This window comes from Globicephala melas, chromosome 20 (genome assembly GCF_963455315.2).
Source record: "Globicephala melas chromosome 20, mGloMel1.2, whole genome shotgun sequence".
Taxonomy (NCBI): Eukaryota; Metazoa; Chordata; class Mammalia; order Artiodactyla; family Delphinidae; genus Globicephala; species Globicephala melas.
The window spans coordinates 37881113-37898152 of NC_083333.1; the positions used below are offsets into that span (position 1 = coordinate 37881113).

Below are 17040 nucleotides of genomic sequence, written 5' to 3' on the forward strand. Positions count from 1 at the left end.
ATGTAAAAGACTTACACACTGAAAACTGTAAAATATTGCTGGGAGAAATTAAGGAAGACCTAAATAAATGGAGAGATATAAAGTATTCATGGATCAGAAGATTCAGTATTGTTGAGACATCAATTCTCCCCAAATCGATTTATAGATCAAAATCCCAGTAGGCTTTTCTATAGAAATTGACAAGCTAATTCTAAAATTCATATGGAAATAAAATTTAGAATAACTAAAACAACTTTGAAAAAGAACAGAGTTGGAGAATTAACAGTAACTGATTTCAAGGCTTATGAAGCTACACCTTCAAGACACTGTGATAGTAGTGTAAGGACAGAGAAAAAGATCAAAGGAACAGAATAGAAAGTTCAGAAGGAGAGAGATGTGGACAACCGACTTTCAGGTTCAAAGGCATTTAAGTGGAGAAACGATAGTCTTTGCAACAAATGATGCTGGAGCAATTGAATATCCAGCTGCAAAAAAAAAAAACAGAAAGAAGTTCCATCCAAACCATATACAGAAATGAACTCAAATTGGTTCAAAGATCTAAATGTAAAACATAAAACTATAAAACTTCTAGAAGAAAGCAGGTGAAAAATTTTATGACCGTGAGTTCAGCAAGATTTCTTAGATACAACACCAAAAGCATAATCCATAAAAGAAAAATATAGATAAATTAGACACCATCAAAATTAAGAATTTCTGCCCTGCATAAGACACTCCTGAGAGAATGAAAAGATGAGTCACAGAATGGGAGAAAATACTTAGCAATCTCTTATACTTAGATAAGAGATTCAAAGATATATGGATGGAAAATAAGCATATGAAAAGATGTTTGACATGATTAATCATTAGGGATGCTACAGTGAGATACAACTACACACCTATTAAACTATCTAAAATTAAAAATACTAAGCATAGCAAGTGTTGGCCGCAACGTGAAGAAGATGCAACTCTCATACACTGCTGGTAGAGATGAAAATGATCAAACCACTATGGAAAATAGGTATTTTTAAAAAACTTAAACATACACTTACCAATGATCCAGCCATTCTACTTGCAGGTATTTACCCAAGAGAAATGGAAGTACACATCCACACAAAGACTTGTACACAACTATTATACTGTGTACAACTATTATATTGCAACTTTATCTGTAATAGACAAAGACTGAAACAACTCAAATGTCCATCATTGGTGAGTAGATAAATTGTGGTACATCCATATAATGGAATACTATTCAGCAATAAACAGAAAGGAATTACTGATATATGCAACAATATGGATGAAGATTAAAATAATCATGCTGAGTTAGAAGCCAGTTAGAAAAAAGTATACCCTGTATGATTCCATTTACATAAAATTCTAGAAAATGCAGACAGAAAGCAGATCAATGGTTGCATGGCAACTGGGAAGGGCGAGGAAAGATGGGAAGGAAGAATTACAAAGAGACATTAAGAAACTTTCTGAGGTGATGGACATTTTGATTTTGGTGATGTCTTCATGGTGCGTATGTATGTGTGTGGGTGAACAAAGATTACTGTATGTCAATTGGACCTCAAAAAGCTGTTAAAAGAAACGATATTATATAAGAGAGACAACTGAGGAAATTTGAATAGCAACTATTTATTAGGTAATATTATTGTGTAGGAATTCAATTTCTTAAATACTGTGTGTTAACAGTATTATAGTTACATAGGGAAATAATTTTTAATATCCAGAGAGGAGGGCATCTAGCTGACAAGACAGGGATCGCAATTGTGGCAGATGCTTTGGGGAGCTGAGGAAGATGAGGCTACAGCAGTGACCAATGTGTGATGGCATGGTGAAGACGGTCATTTGTCAGCTGACCTGACAAAGACGGTTGGAACAGACTGCTAAATGCAGGGCACTTTCCGCATACTAATCTCATGCAATCCCCTCAACTAGCCTTGGCATAACAGAAGGTTTCTATTAGCTTCCCATATTGGCGGGGGGATGGCACAGTTTAAGGTGCAGTGAGTTGTGTAATAAACTGTCACAATAGGGTCCTACAGAAATAGTTTTTGAAACTGCAAAAAAATGAAACTTGAACCTTCTCTCACAACATATATGAAAATTAACTCAAAATGAATCATAGACCTAAATGTAACTATACAACTTCTGGAAGAAAACAGAGGAGAAAATCTTTGTGATTTTGGGTTAAACAATGGGGTCTCAGACAAAGACTTCTTAGGTAAGACACAAAAAAGCACAAACCATCTAAGAAAAATTGCTAAGGGATTCCCTTGTGGTTAAGACTCCGAGTTCCCAATGCAGGGGGCCCGGGTTCGATCCCTGGTCAGGGAAGTAGATCCCACATGCATGCCACAACTAAGAGTTCGCATGCCACAACTAAGAAGCCCATGAGCCGCCACGAAGACCCACACAACAAAATAAATAAATAAATATGAAAAAAAAGAAAAATTGCTAAATTAGAGTTCATCAAAAATTTAAAACTTCTGGTCTTCAGAGACACTTTAATACAATGAAGAAAAGTCACAATCTGTGAGAAGATATTTACTAAACACATATCTGAGAGAAAGGACTTTTTCCACTGCTTTTTATATAAAGCACTCTTAAAACACAATATCAGTATCCAATGAAAAATGGATTTGAACAGACACTTCATTTAAAAAGATATTTGCACATGAATAGACACTCAACATCATCAGCTATTACAGAAATGCAAAATGTGGCAAAAACCACGAGGTGCAACTACACACCTACTAGAAAGGCTAAAGTATTCTTAAAAACAAATATAAGGATCAGGTGAAGATGTGGAGCAACCGCAACTCTCATAGACTGCCCGTGGGGAAGCAAACTGGCACAGGCACTTTAGAAAACAGTTGAGCAGTTTCTTAAAAAGTTAAATATGCACTTAGCATATGATGAAGCTACCCCAAAGAAATGAAAACATATGCTCGCACAAAACATATGTTCAGACACTCATGTGACTGTTTTCAGGGGTTTGTTCATAATGGCAAAAAACGAGAAAAAACTCAAATGTTCATCAAACGATGAATCCGTAAACAAATTGTATATCCAGTCAACTAGAATACTGCTCAGCAATAAAAAGGAATGAACTACTGACAGGGGCAACAAAACAGATGAATCTCCAAAGAGACTGGCTCAGTGAAAGAAGCCAAAAACAAAGGCTACATACCACATGATTTCATTTATAAGGTATTCTGGAAAAGGCAACATTATACGGATAAAAATCAGATTGGTGGTTGCCAGGGACTGGTAGAGAGAGGAGGATGGATTGACTACAGAGGGACACGAGGGGTCTTTTGGGAGTGCAGACGTTTTCTTTACTTCAGATGTGGTGGTGGCTACAGAACTATACGTTTGTCAAAACACATCACACTGTATATTTAAAAATAGTGAATTTTGTTAAATGAAAATTATACATAAATAAACCTGACTTAAGAAAATAGTAAACCTAAAAAAACAATTGAGTGAAAATAAACGTAAGGAAAATCAACTTACAGTTTTTCCAATTCAAGGGTCATCATGAGGATGCTTTCAACTGTTGTAAGTGACACTTGTGTTGTTCCCATGTCTCTGAAGGAGAAGCCCAAACATGCGTGATAGAAAACCCAAAGACAAAAGTTCTAAACTTAAAAAGATACTTAACATGTGATTACTTCAATGCTGGCTTCTTACTTGCCATAGATGATAATCCAAAACAGCTCTTACTGAAGAAATTTAAATTTGCATCATCAAATTAATGACCTTGGTGCTGAACAGTACAATCATTTTCTATTATCCTGATTTCTCATTTTCAATTGCATCTACCTCTTTTGATCACTCTTTTTTAAAAAAATAATGTACCCCTTATTCCTTTTTTCTTTCTGGGATAAATAATATTCCTACATGCATCTACATGTTCCATATCTATATGTGTTCTTCAACACTGTTCTCATTCTCTGCTGGCTGTCTTACCCAAATATATTCTTTCTTAATCCGTTTCTTTGCCAATAACACTTACTTTCAATAACCCAGTTAAAATCTAAATTATTACTTTTTAGCCAAAGTACTCAATCTTTGACGAAAGTAAAAAAGAGCAGAAATTATTTCATGAGCCATGAAACTGTTACAATACTTACAAATATTTTAATGCTGGCAATTTAAAAAGATGAGAATCTTCAACTGTTGTCGAAGGATTATGACTGAGAATTCTGAAAAATGGAATGGAATTAAAATTATCTGCATTTTCAATTACTTCCATGAAAGCTTATATTCATTTTTTTTTTGGTATGGAACTGGAAGGTTAAAAAAAAAAGTCATTTTCTGCCTTTACGTATAAATCACCCTTAGAATCTGTAAAACACTCTTTCATTGGGAACTACCCAGGTCTCTAGATGATAAAGTGGAGAAGAGAAACAAACAAACAAACAATAAAATAGAAAAAAAGTGGCTAGCAAAGAAAAAATATGCCAAAGGACTCTTCAGGTTAAAAACCCTCGAAGTGACTATGCTGGTAGGAAGCCCTTGCTCTGTAAAAAAGTACTATTTCTAGTGTCCTCCATAATTCAAGGTGTTTGTCTTTCATCTCTACCAATTTTTTAAAATTTCATGATTTACACTACCCAGCTAAAGACAAAAATAGGGCTAATTCCTTGGTTCTGGAGCCAAAGAAGAGATAAATCCAAGAGGAACTGGTGAAAGCCATACTCCCATCACATAGTCCCATGTGTATTCTTGTATCATAGCCTTTGTTACTGTGTATGTAATCACCTGTTTACTTGTCACTCTCCTAGAATGTCAGCAACTTGAGAGCAGGGACCACACTTTATTGTCATTATTATACCTGTGCCTGACATAGTGCCTAATATTTGCTAGGTATTTAATAAATGTTGGCTGAATAAATAAAAAACATTTTGTATATATATCTATAAAATAAACAAATAAATTTTGGGGAACAAAATTTTATTCCAAAATGCTGGAATAGATTTTCTTCTTAGTTATTTCTTTCTTTTCATTAGTTCTTTAAAACAAATAAGGGGGAAAAAAAACCCAAAAGAAACAGGAAGAGAGAAAAGAATATATGACTTTAGGTTAACTGTACTCAAGAATTATTGGCGTATTTTTGCAGAATATTGAAAGATAATTATCAAAACCAGTATCTTTTGGGTTGTCAGGCATCTGTGATCAGCATTTAACATTTAATCCTCACAGTAACCTTATGTGATAGATATATTACCCCATTGTACAAATGAGGAAATTGAGGCACAGATAAGTTCTATAACTTGTCCTAAGTCATCAAGCTAGGAGGAAGCAGAGCTGGAATTCGAACTCAGTTCTGACTCTAAAGCCTGTGTTTAACCTGAATGAAAAAAAAAGGGTGGGGGGGTTAAAACATCTGTTACTTTAACCTTAATTTTGAGAGCACTAAATATAGAAATAACTTTTCAAACTTTATCTACCCATCTGGGAAAGCCTCTATAAGAATTATATTTTCTCTTTTATTTATTTATTTCTCTTTTAATTTATTTTTTCCTTAATCATCTCCCATGATAAATATTTAAGTAGCCTATGGTCATTGAGACTTTAGAGATTTTTAAAAAATATTGCAGGAAAATCAGTAAAAATGATGGAGGAAGGACATCTGAAAATTCATCCCTCCATAGAAGCAACAATAACAATAATAACAACAACAAAACTGGCAAAAATGGTCAGAATCAACTTTTTCTGAACTCTGGAAATTTAACCAACAGGTTTGAAGCAAATTGGGGAGCAATTTATTCAAGGAAAACAAATTAACTTCTGTAAGAACAATGAGATCTGTGTTGCTTTAACCTGTCCTTGAACTTTGCTCTCCATGCCAGTGGTAGCCTTGAAAAACAGCCCACATCCCTGGTACCAGAAGGAGCAGCATGGACTGGGAGGGCCTTCAAAGCCTCAACCCCAAAGAACTGTCATTGTTTTACATGTCTGGTGGTCCCCTGGGATACCTCACTTGAAAGGCTTGCCATTGAGCTGACTCAGAGCTGTCTAGTGAGAAAAGACTCTCCTCAGGTGGCATTTCTGGAAAACATTTTCAAGCAAATATTTTAACATGGCGGCTGCATGAGGCAATGGATAACAGTTGGGGGCAAAAAACAGCCCAACCGAAAAGCTTAAAAAGAAAAGCTGAGGAATAAGATGTCCACAGAGACTCTGAAATGTTCCAATGTATTCCTGGGAAACTGGAAGACCACAAGACATATTCCTGGGAATCTAGGAAGATAACTGTTAGCATTAATAAATGAGTTCAGCAAGGTTGTAGGATATAAGATCAATATTATTTCTACACACCAGCAGTGAGTAATCCAAAAATGAAATTAAGAAAACAATTCCATGTGTAACAGCATCAAAACAAATAAAATGCTTATGGAAAAATTTAACCAAGTAAGTGCAAGATTCACAGTGAAAAGTACAAAACTGTTGAAAGAAATTGAAGAAGATCTAAATATAAAGACATGCTGGATTCATGGACTGGAAGATAATCTTATTAAAATTTCACTACTTCCCAAATCGACCTATGGTTCTATTGCAATTCCTATCAAAATCCCAGCTGACTTCTTTCCAGAAATTGCCAAGCTAATTCTAAAATTCATATAGCAATTTAAGGAAACAGAATAAACCAAAACAGTGCTGGTAAAGTACAAAGTGGGAGCACTCACACATCCTGGTTTCAAAACTCAGTTCAAAGCTACTGCAATCACAGTGTGGTACTGGAATAAGAACAGACATGTAAATCAATGGAACAGAAGTGACAGTATAGAAATAAACCCTCCTATTTATGGTCTGTTGATTTTCAGCAAGGGTGCCAAAACAATTCCATGTGGAAAGAACAGTCTTTTCAAATGATGCTGGGACAGCTGTACATCCACACACAAAATAATGAAGCTGGACTCCTACACTTCACACCGTATATGAAAATTAACTCCAAATGGATCAAATATCCAAATGTAAGAGCTAAGGCTATAAAACTCCTAGAAGAAAACACAGGAGTAAATCTTTATGACCTTGCATTAGACAACAGTTGTTAGATATGACACCAGAAGCAGAAACAACCAAAGGAAAAATAGATGAGTTGGATTTTATAAAAATTGAAAAGTTGGTGCTTCCAAGGACAACTATCAAGAAAGTGAGAAAACATATAGCATGGGAGAAAATACTACAGGTGGGAAGAATAAGATGCAGTTGGGAGAAGAAAAGTATACTACTTGCTAGGTGTGACAATCTCAAAATTTTGAACTATTACAAATAAAACAGCCACCCTGAATCACCCCAAAGGGCAGACCCAAGTTATTTTTGTTTTAATGTTTATGCCTTTGTAAATCTGAGAAACAGCCAGGATTCTAGTACATAGCAAATAGTGATGACAGCACCCTGACGTGTGTAAGCTTTGGTGTGTACATAGCTATCTAAAGGAAACAATGCTAGCTGAATGGGGGAGCATTAGGGCGGCTCTGTGTCCGCAGCTCAATTTGCCTTCATAGTGTGGCCTCACCTCCCTCATTGATATTCTCAACAATGGGGTAAATAATTCAATAGGGATAAGGCTTTGATTTTCCTCTTATTCTCTCTTAGGGCTTATGTTCTTGGTACAATATTGATGTACCACAGACAAGCCAGCATGTGAATGTGCTCTGACTGGTTAAGTTACATAGACTTTCTACATTGTAGAGTTCTTCAGTTCCTAAAATCATGGAGCTTGTATTGTTAGAACCAATGAAGTGACTAAAAGAATTTTTAAAAATAAGCCATCAGTCTGCACCTGCATAGGTGAATGAAGGAGAAACACTTTAAAGTCAGAAAAAAAAAGTATACTTAACATTTAGGATTATCAACCACTGCTGGTTTTCCATAATATATTTCATTCCTGATTTTATCTGAAAGAGATATGATTACTACCACCATTCAAAGAGTGGTACTTTATTAATTAATAAGCTCTTGGCTCATCTTTGAGGTAGATTTCAGATTTAAAATAGACTACCACACTGCTAACTACTTCACCTTATGCTTGTCAATAACATCGAGGCGTCATTCAAGAAACCCACTGTCTTATAATTACCTGAAACCCAGTGATGAATCAAGGTTTTGTGGGGCCTGAACCTCATCTACTTTGGGAAATCATATCTAATAAAAACATGCAAAGTTATGAACACAAAAATCGCCAGGACCCCTCTCAAGACCTTGCAAGGGAGCTATGCAAGTGAGGAGCCCTGAAACCTAAGCTTCATTGAATTCATGATAAATCCACCTCAGCTGGGGCCCTTTTCCAAACTTATTTAATGCAGGCAACTTATAAACACCCCAGTAATATGTCATTATAGGTGGTAAAATGACTTAACTCGAGGGTGGCATCTTCCCTTGGTGGCTTCCCTTTGGAAAGAGATGCAATAAAGTTTATATCTCACCATGGCAAATGTTTCCTGAAGCAAATTAGCTTTGTCTATTAGAAAGACTTAGCCCAAAGCAAAGACTTACTATATGTAGCAAGTTTAAGTGAGTTTAAGACATTGTATTGATGCTACTAAAACCTCCTGGTGAAGGGATGTCATGAGCCTGCTCTCCCTTGTGCTGGCAAAAGAAAAACTGACCCTGGTGCTCTCTCCCCAAGATAGGCATCAGCAAACTAACAAGGGGAAAGGAAGGAGGCCGCTAAAGATAGGCATGTGCAGGAATTGCTAATCCAGGTCCAGACACAGCCTCAACACCTTCATTAACCAAAGTGTGTGAACTGTGTGAAACTGGATTTCTGAACCACAAGACAGGTAAGACAGTCTTTTCCAAAGCCAGGTGTAGAAGAGCTCTTTACCTTGAGTCTAAAATCGCCTTCGGGCCACTGAACGTACCCACTATCATTTCCTTGTGTCATGAGAAATCACAGAATTTTTGAGCTGAAGGGGTGTAAAACCCACACTTCTTATTGAAGAGTAGTCAGCAAAGAAAGTATATTGAATTAGGCTACAGCAATGTATTTTCTTTACGTTTTTCACACTACAGCTGAACACAAACGTCTTTTTCCATACCGCAAAGGTTCCTACTGGCCACAGATAATTCACTTCAGAGATATATGCTTTTTGAAAAATAATGTTCTGGGTGGCTGGGGAGAGCCCTGTGGTCGGTGTTCAGGAATTCTTTCTGCTTTGCCATTTAAAAGAGCTAATAATGGTTGGGGCAGCACCCACACCTTATGCTCCTGAAGAATTCAGTGCTAAACTTAGTTCTTTGCAGCTCTGTGTTGCATACATTTTAAGCAGTTAGGAACTTTGCACATGAGCAGGAATCAAAGTTAAATTCAAAAGCGGAACTTCATGGACCACTCGCATAGTGGAGAGGCATCAGTGGGATTCCATGACAGTGTTTATCTGAGCGTTTTTGCTTGGTGCCTTTTATTGCCGTGACAAAGATCAGAACTATGGAAAGCAGAGCGTTTCATATATATGAGTTAAACAAGTCTCTTGGCCTCTTTGTACCTTAGTTTCCTCATTTGTAAAAGAAATAAATGGCTCTCAAGACATACTTTCCAGAATTCATACTGGGCTTACACCCAGCTAACCAATAACTGCATGATGTTTTTACACACAGTTTTTTACATGCATTCATTTTCTGTTTCACTTACGACTTGTGTAAAAACTGTATTCCATGCCAGGCCTGAAACGTTCCAAAGCTCAGTTCTGTGAGTAAATTGCAACCAAGATTTCTACAAAACAAGACACAAGCAAAAGAAGAAGAAAAATATATATTCTTTCAGAACAGTTATCATTTGGCAATAATTCTAATTTATATATGATGAAACATAACATCACTAACTCCCTCCATACACTAAAGAAATCTCACTGGGGAAGATATTATGATTTATACTTTCATGATTTTATGTGGTGCATTAAATACAAAACAGTAAATGCTCATTAAATACGTGTGTTAAGTGATCTTTATTTCTCTAGAAAGGCAGCACTATTGACATTTTGGGCTGGATAATTCTTTGCTGTGGGAGGCTCTCCTGTACTGTTGGGTGTTTAGTAGCATCTGTGGCCTCTGTCCACTAGATGCCAGGAGCATATACAGTTCTGACAAACAAAAATGTCTCCAGACACTATCAAATGTCACCTGCGTGCAAAATCACCCTGGTTGAGAACCACTGCTCTACAATGATTCACTCTGATCCGTTTAATAATTCTCACACTAATCTTTGCCAGAGACTAAAAGGATTTGCTACTAAATTTTAGTAGTAATTTTAATCATATTTCAAAATGAGTAACAAATTAATTTTATAAAAAATTAAGCTTTATAAAAATTCCAAATATAATGAAATTATAGTTGTAACTTACATAAACTGCAAAAAAGGTAGTGGTTCAAATGTACGTCTTTCGATAGACTGTATTTTATTGCAGGATAAATCTCTACGAAAAGGAAAAGGAAAATATTGCCTCAATTAGCTTTTAGATATCTAATTAGTAGGAATAACTAGTAGAGGTTAGCATGATAATAATAAATAAGAAGCTTTGGTCTAAACTCCAAACCTTAGGAATTATTATTTGAACCTTCCAGAGCCCCTAACCCTGCCTTCACCTCTCTTAAGAGTCTCACCTTCAGGATCTTCATAAATTAAATATACAACTATAGATCTTGATAGATTTTGGAGGTAATCTTTCCTGAGAGCAGAAGCATTGATTAGATTCCACCTTTTATGGTCACATCAAATTCTAGATTATGAGCTCAAAGTTTTTATCTCTATATATCATTATAATTTCTAATATTCAAAGGAATATTCTTATATTTACACACTTCCCAGTATAGTTCTGTTTTTCTAGGCCAATTCATTACCAGAAGAAATAAAAGACCCTTTCACACAACTTGAAAGGAAGTTACTCCTCTCATTAATATGTAACTTTAATTCAGTATTACACTTTCTATCATATTGACTTTTATTCGAAAATACCTACTCTTGACTATAGCTGACTGTCTTATTTCCATTGATCCCAGGTTAGTCTCTCGTTTCACCTGGATTGGTATAACTGTCTTCTGATTGGTGTTTCCATCTCTACCCTCTGCCTTTCTAAGCCATGCTCCACGCAGTCACCAGATTAAATCTCCGGAAGTGCTTCTGAAATACCAGCATCACTTGTGAACTTATTGAAGATACAAATACTCAGCCCTACTGGGGACCTCTTGAATCAGTAACTATGGGGGTGGAGCTTGTGTTTTCACAAGCCCTCCCAGTGGTTGGTTCCATTGCAGACTAAAGCTTGTCCTAAAGCCCTGCTGTGGTAACATGGTAGCTTGGCGTGTTATCCTTGGCTTGGCCTCCAAAGCCCTAGATGATCTGGCTCTCATCTCCTACTCTTCCCACTTGTACTCTACAGGTACTCAGAGTATTTTTCCTGTGTTCTGCCTTTCTCCCACTTGCCTTTTGAAAGCTTATTCTTCCCAGGATGTCTGTCATTGATACCCAATGGCCCTTCGAGGTCCCATTTAAACAGCATTGCTCTGGTAACATCTTCCCTGATCCAATTTGAAGTCTTTTTTCCCTCTTTTGTGCTCCAATACCAACTTATAGCTCTCATTGCCCATATTCATTTATTTCTTTAAATATAGCTATTTTTGCAACCCATTTCCTCTGAGCATAAACTCCTTCAAAGTATGGACTAGATACTGCTTATGTGCATCATCTATCATGTTTAAAGCCTACGTGTGGACATAAACCAAACTCAAATATTTATAAAATCAACAAATAGCTGGGGAGTGGATAGAAGGAGGAAATGACTGTTTTAAAAGAAATGTGATTTTATTACTTCATGGTGCCTCCACAGCACTTTGTCAGTATGGTTTGAGTTATATGTTTATTTTCCCTGTGAGATCATGAGCTGCTAAAAGGAAACCTGTCTTACCCGCCGTCGTGTTACAACACCAGGCATAGTGCTTGTTAGCATACTCTTTTTTCGCTTTTTTATTGATTGGCATTTTTTTTAAGAATCAGAATACTTATGCTAACATGAAATAATCAGATTATAAAGTATTTCATAGTAGAAGTAATGAAGGGCCTAGTCCACTGAGCACTTATCTTATTGGTTTTTCTCCAAACTGTGTTGGTAAGGTTTGGAGCCCAGAAGGCATGGAAGGGACTAATATAAAGGTGTTGGCCCCTTAAGGCTTGGAAGGTTTGATAATTAAAACAACTATTTTTAGGGTCATGTGAGTCTCTTTATACCCACTTCCCTTAAGCCTTTTATGTTTGCAAGAAGAATCTATTTGCTAAAGAGGATCATTAATTGGCTTAATAAGGATTAATGACATACACAGCTTTGGATGCCATGGACAAAGGACAAAAACTGAGCTTTTATAGCGAAAAACACTGTTATCTCCTTATCCCTAAATAAAAAGAAATACTAGGCAAACAGTTCCTCTTTGATAAAGAAGCTGGAGAGGGAATTCCCTGGCTGTCCAGGGGTTAGGACTCGGCGCTTCGACTGCTGGGGACCTGGGTTCAATCCCTGGTCAGGGAACTAAGATCCCAGGTGTCCTGTGGTGTGGCCCCAAAACCAAAACAAACAAACAAAAGAACCAGAAAAAAAAAGGCTGTAGAGATTTTTGTTAGGGGCATTTCTGATATGCTGATTTAGTGTAAACATTTCTAAATATACCACTTAACCATCATCTTAAACATTCTTAATACTGGTATCACAATTCCTGCATTGAAATCCTTAACAACAGTTTGTTCTTTTGGTAACTTAATGCGTTCTTGACAATACTGATTTTTTTTTAAGATTTTTTTTTTTATGTGCACCGTTGTTAAAGTCTTTATTGAATTTGTTACAATACTGCTTCTTTTTTTTTATGTTTTGGTTTTTTATCCATGAGGCATGTGGGATCTTAGCTCCCAGACCAGGGATCGAACCCACACACCCTGCATTGGAAGGCAAAGTCTTAACCACTAGACCACCAGGGAAGTCCCTTGACAATACTGTTTACATAATTCATCTGCTTAAATATTTAATATTTAAATGTGAATTTAATTTAGATTAAATTATCAAAGTTATGAGTTAATGGCATTCATATTAATGTAAGTGTTCTATACTTTTTTGTCCTGTAGGTTACAATTTGAGGTTAACATTAATTCCTCTCATTTCACTCAACCAACATTTTCAACCTTTTCTGTAAAGGCCAGATAAGTCAATATTTTAGGCTTTGCAGGCCACATACAGTGTGTGTCACTTATTTTTCTTCGTTTCTTTTCTTCTCATTTACAGCCCGTTAAAAATCACTTTTAACTTATGGGCTGTATAAAAACGGACTGTGGGTCAGATTTGATCCATAGGTCATAAACAAAATATAAATACAGATGGAGAGTATATGAACACTTATATAACAATGTTCATATGGGAGTCTATAATTGCTCAGACCTCATTACCACTTTTCCTCTACAACTAAAGGGTATTTTTCTATCTATACCTTGCCTATATAATTAAAAAATTAAAAATGAATAGGAGATATTTAGGGCTAGTGATGGGCTGGGGCCCTACACAGACTTACAGAGCTGTAGAAGTTTATTGCTAGAAGAAATTGAAGAGATTACCTAACTTGAACCCCTTAATTACTTTATAGATAATCTACTTTATAGATAAGAACTCATAAATAAATATGATTAACTTACAAATATCGGAGGGATAGCAAGCCTTCAAATGAGTCCTTATGTAATTCAGTCAAATCATTTTCACTGAGATTTCTGAAAAATGAAAAGGTTATTTCTGGATCAAAATGCAAAATAACTACAACTATATACTACATAGGACTAACTCCTATATGTGCAGGAAAGCTGGGTAATGGTGCCTCCTAAACAACCGAATTCTTATTTAATTTAGGGATGGTGATTTCTGCTCTGTTTTCATTTACACCTTCTTTACACGTCCTCTTTTGTGTCCATCTCTCTCCATCACGCATGTGCGCGCACGCACACACACACACACACACACACACACACACCCCACCCACTCTTCCCACCGAATCATATAGTTAATGCCTACTGTCTAGATCACGAAGTCTCTGTTAGAACCCAGCTCTGGGTGGCAGCAACGTTGCAGAGCTGCCCTTCCCTCCTCTCTTGCCCCAAACCTTATTGGGAAGCCCCACCCAGAACTGCATCAGGGCAAATGAAGCCATCTGATTTTTTCCCCCATTAAAATTGTTTGGAAAACTAAAATGTGCATAAAATATACCTAACTGTTAATAATTCAATTGAACAACTGTTCCCCACGTAACACGATTCATGTCAAGAAAGAATCCTGCCAGCATCCCAGAAGCCCCCCGTGTGCCCTTTTCCAATCACAACCCTCTCTCTGACTTCCTAGAGGGAACCACTATCCTGACTTTAAGAATAATTTCCTTGCTTTTTAAATGTAGTTTTGCCTTTTCTCTATCAGCCATAAACAACACAGTTTCGTCTTGCTTGTTCTTGAACTTTATATAAGTGGAATCATATTATATGTATTATTTTCCACATTGCTTCTTTCATTCAACATTATTTTGTAAAATTATTTTATTTTTGCCTGTAGTATGTAGTGTTGCATGTCCAACTACATGAGGCTTCTGAGTATTTGAAAGTGGCTAATGTGACTAAGGAGTTGAATTTTTAATTTAATTACTTTCAATTATTTCAAAATTAAAAAAACTGATACTCAATGTAATTATTGGAAAATGTTTATGTTAGCAACAATTTGCATATGTGATACTACTTTTTCGAGTGTAAATTTTATGAAATCTAAATACCGATCAAGTATTTGTAATAAAATTTAGCAACCAAATTGTGATTTCAAATAGTATGGGAAAAAATGTAGATTCTCTCATTAATTTTTATATTGATTACATGTAGATATGATAATACTCTGGATATTTTAAAATACTTAGTATGAAAAAAACGTAGAATATCTTATTAATAATGCATATAATGATTACATGTTAAAATCATAGTATTTTGGATATAAGGGTTAAGTAAAAGATATTAACATTTATTTCATCTGTTTCATTTTACTTTTATTTTTAAGTGGCTACCAGAAAATTTAAGATTACTTATGTGGCTTGCATTATGTTTCTGATGAAGTATATGACTTCTAAGTATGATTATACCAGACATTATTCATTCAACTGTTGGTGTAGACTGAGATTTTTCTAGTTTTTATTTATTAAGAGCAATACTGCTTTGAACATTCTTGTATTTGTATCCTGATACATATTTGACTGAGTTTCTCTCGGATGTAATAGGGATACAAAATTGTTTCCTAAGAAGTTGTGCTATTTCAAGTTGGCTGATTGAAACATGTCAAGTCTCCACCCCTTCAACTTCCAACAAAATCCCTAAGAATGATAGAAAAGATATAACTTAAAATTCACAAGCTTAGCTCAATGTGTGGGAGCAGCTCCACAAATGCTCCCCTACCAGAAACGTCCCGGAGCTACCTACAGGGTGATCCATTGGAATAGTGTGGTAGGAGCAGCCTACAGCACACATCAACCCCACATCTTCCCTCCTTGATCCAGGCAGAAAAAGTGTCTTCCTCTAGGCAGGAGCAATTGGTGTTAGCAAGGGGGCAAGGTCCCAGAACCCTGGAAGAAAGGTATGCACTCCCTGACTAGCCACTAGAAGGCACCTTCCACCTCTGCCTTATTCTCAGGGGAACCCATTGGGAGTAATAAGCCCCAACAGCTCATTTCACTTCTCCCCTAAAGCTGGGAAACAAACGCAGTAGAATCTCAACTACAAAGATGAATTACACTCAGGAATGACCAAACAATGTGACAAAGCCAACTCCATTAAGGACAGAAAACAAAAACAAACAAAAGAGCTTATAGCCAATGAATCAGAGTTAACAAAGCACAAGAGGACCATAGGACAGCACAATTATTACCCTCAGACAGATGTAAGCAGATAGTGCAGCCATTAATCAACTCAAGAATATACGAATGGGCTTCCCTGGTAGCGCAGTGGTTGAGAGTCCGCCTGCCGATGCAGCGGACACGGGTTTGTGCCCCGGTCTGGGAAGATCCCACATGCCGCGGAGCGGCTGGGCCCGTAAGCCATGGCCGCTGTGCCTGCGCGTTCGGAGCCTGTGCTCCGCAACGGGAGAGGTCACAACAGTGAGAAGCCCGCATACCGGAAAAAAAAAATATGTATATATACGAATGAAAAGTGTTAGCAATAATAAAAAAAAAAACTCAGTATATGAGCAGCAGAAATGAAAGTTAAAGAATAAATCAGGAAACTGAGAGATCCGGCCAATGACTGCTCCAGAATGCAGAATGAAGGGAGCAGGAAGGATTCACAGTCAAGCCTGACCCCTGGGTCTGCCTGAGGAATGTTAAGCCCTTTGCTTCCGCTGGTCTCACACTAAAGACTAGGAACATGCTGCAGGGAGGAGGGGGTGGTGTTTTGCACCAGTCTCTTATATCTGATAAGCAGGAAGGCACATAGCCTGTATCCCAAGAGTGGAGTGAAGGAGTGGTAGAGAGAGCCAGTATAGAAGAAACTCTATAAGACGTCAAAGGTAGGTTTCTCTTGCCTGGAAGAATCCCCTTCCTTGCAGGTAATATTAACAGTGGTACATCCTTCAGGAGCCTTGGGGATCTGAGCACAGGCTATGTTGCCTTGTGAAACTATCTCCACTGAATTCTGCATTTAAAACGTTCTGCTTTTCACTCACAGTGTCTCTTGGTCACATATTTATATTAATTCCAGCTCATAGCTTAATTCCAGCTCATAAGTTAATTCTTTACTCATAGCTTATGAGAATTAAAATATTACTACCTGGAAACTCTGCAACTCAGTTATTAAGGTGGTTCATATTATAGAGAATATAGTCACACACATTTTTAAAAGATCACTAAAACAAAAACACAAAAGATTTCAATTCCCACAAAGAACTCTTGGAGCCCTGAGCATGATTCAAAGACCCTGACCTCAATTTGAAATTCACCATTTTAGGAGGAATCGCAGTGATTGTCAGAATACATGATAGGGGGAATGTTCAACAGATGGTG

The 17040-nt window shown here is 36.7% G+C and overlaps 1 protein-coding gene and 1 pseudogene across 1 annotated transcript in view; one reads left to right on the forward strand and one right to left on the reverse strand.

Moving 5' to 3' along the window:
• The window catches only part of LOC115850448 (leucine-rich repeat-containing protein 37A2-like), a 32117-nt gene extending 17130 nt beyond the window's left edge, over positions 1–14987 (forward strand). Inside the window, exon 8 of the mRNA XM_060289931.2 lies at positions 10996–14987. Coding sequence (XP_060145914.2) covers positions 10996–11038 — 43 coding nt within the window. The 3' untranslated portion in view covers positions 11039–14987. The remainder of the gene's footprint in view (positions 1–10995) is intronic.
• Positions 1–17040, reverse strand: part of LOC115848296 (RAD52 motif-containing protein 1-like) — a 59813-nt pseudogene that overhangs the window by 28994 nt on the left and 13779 nt on the right.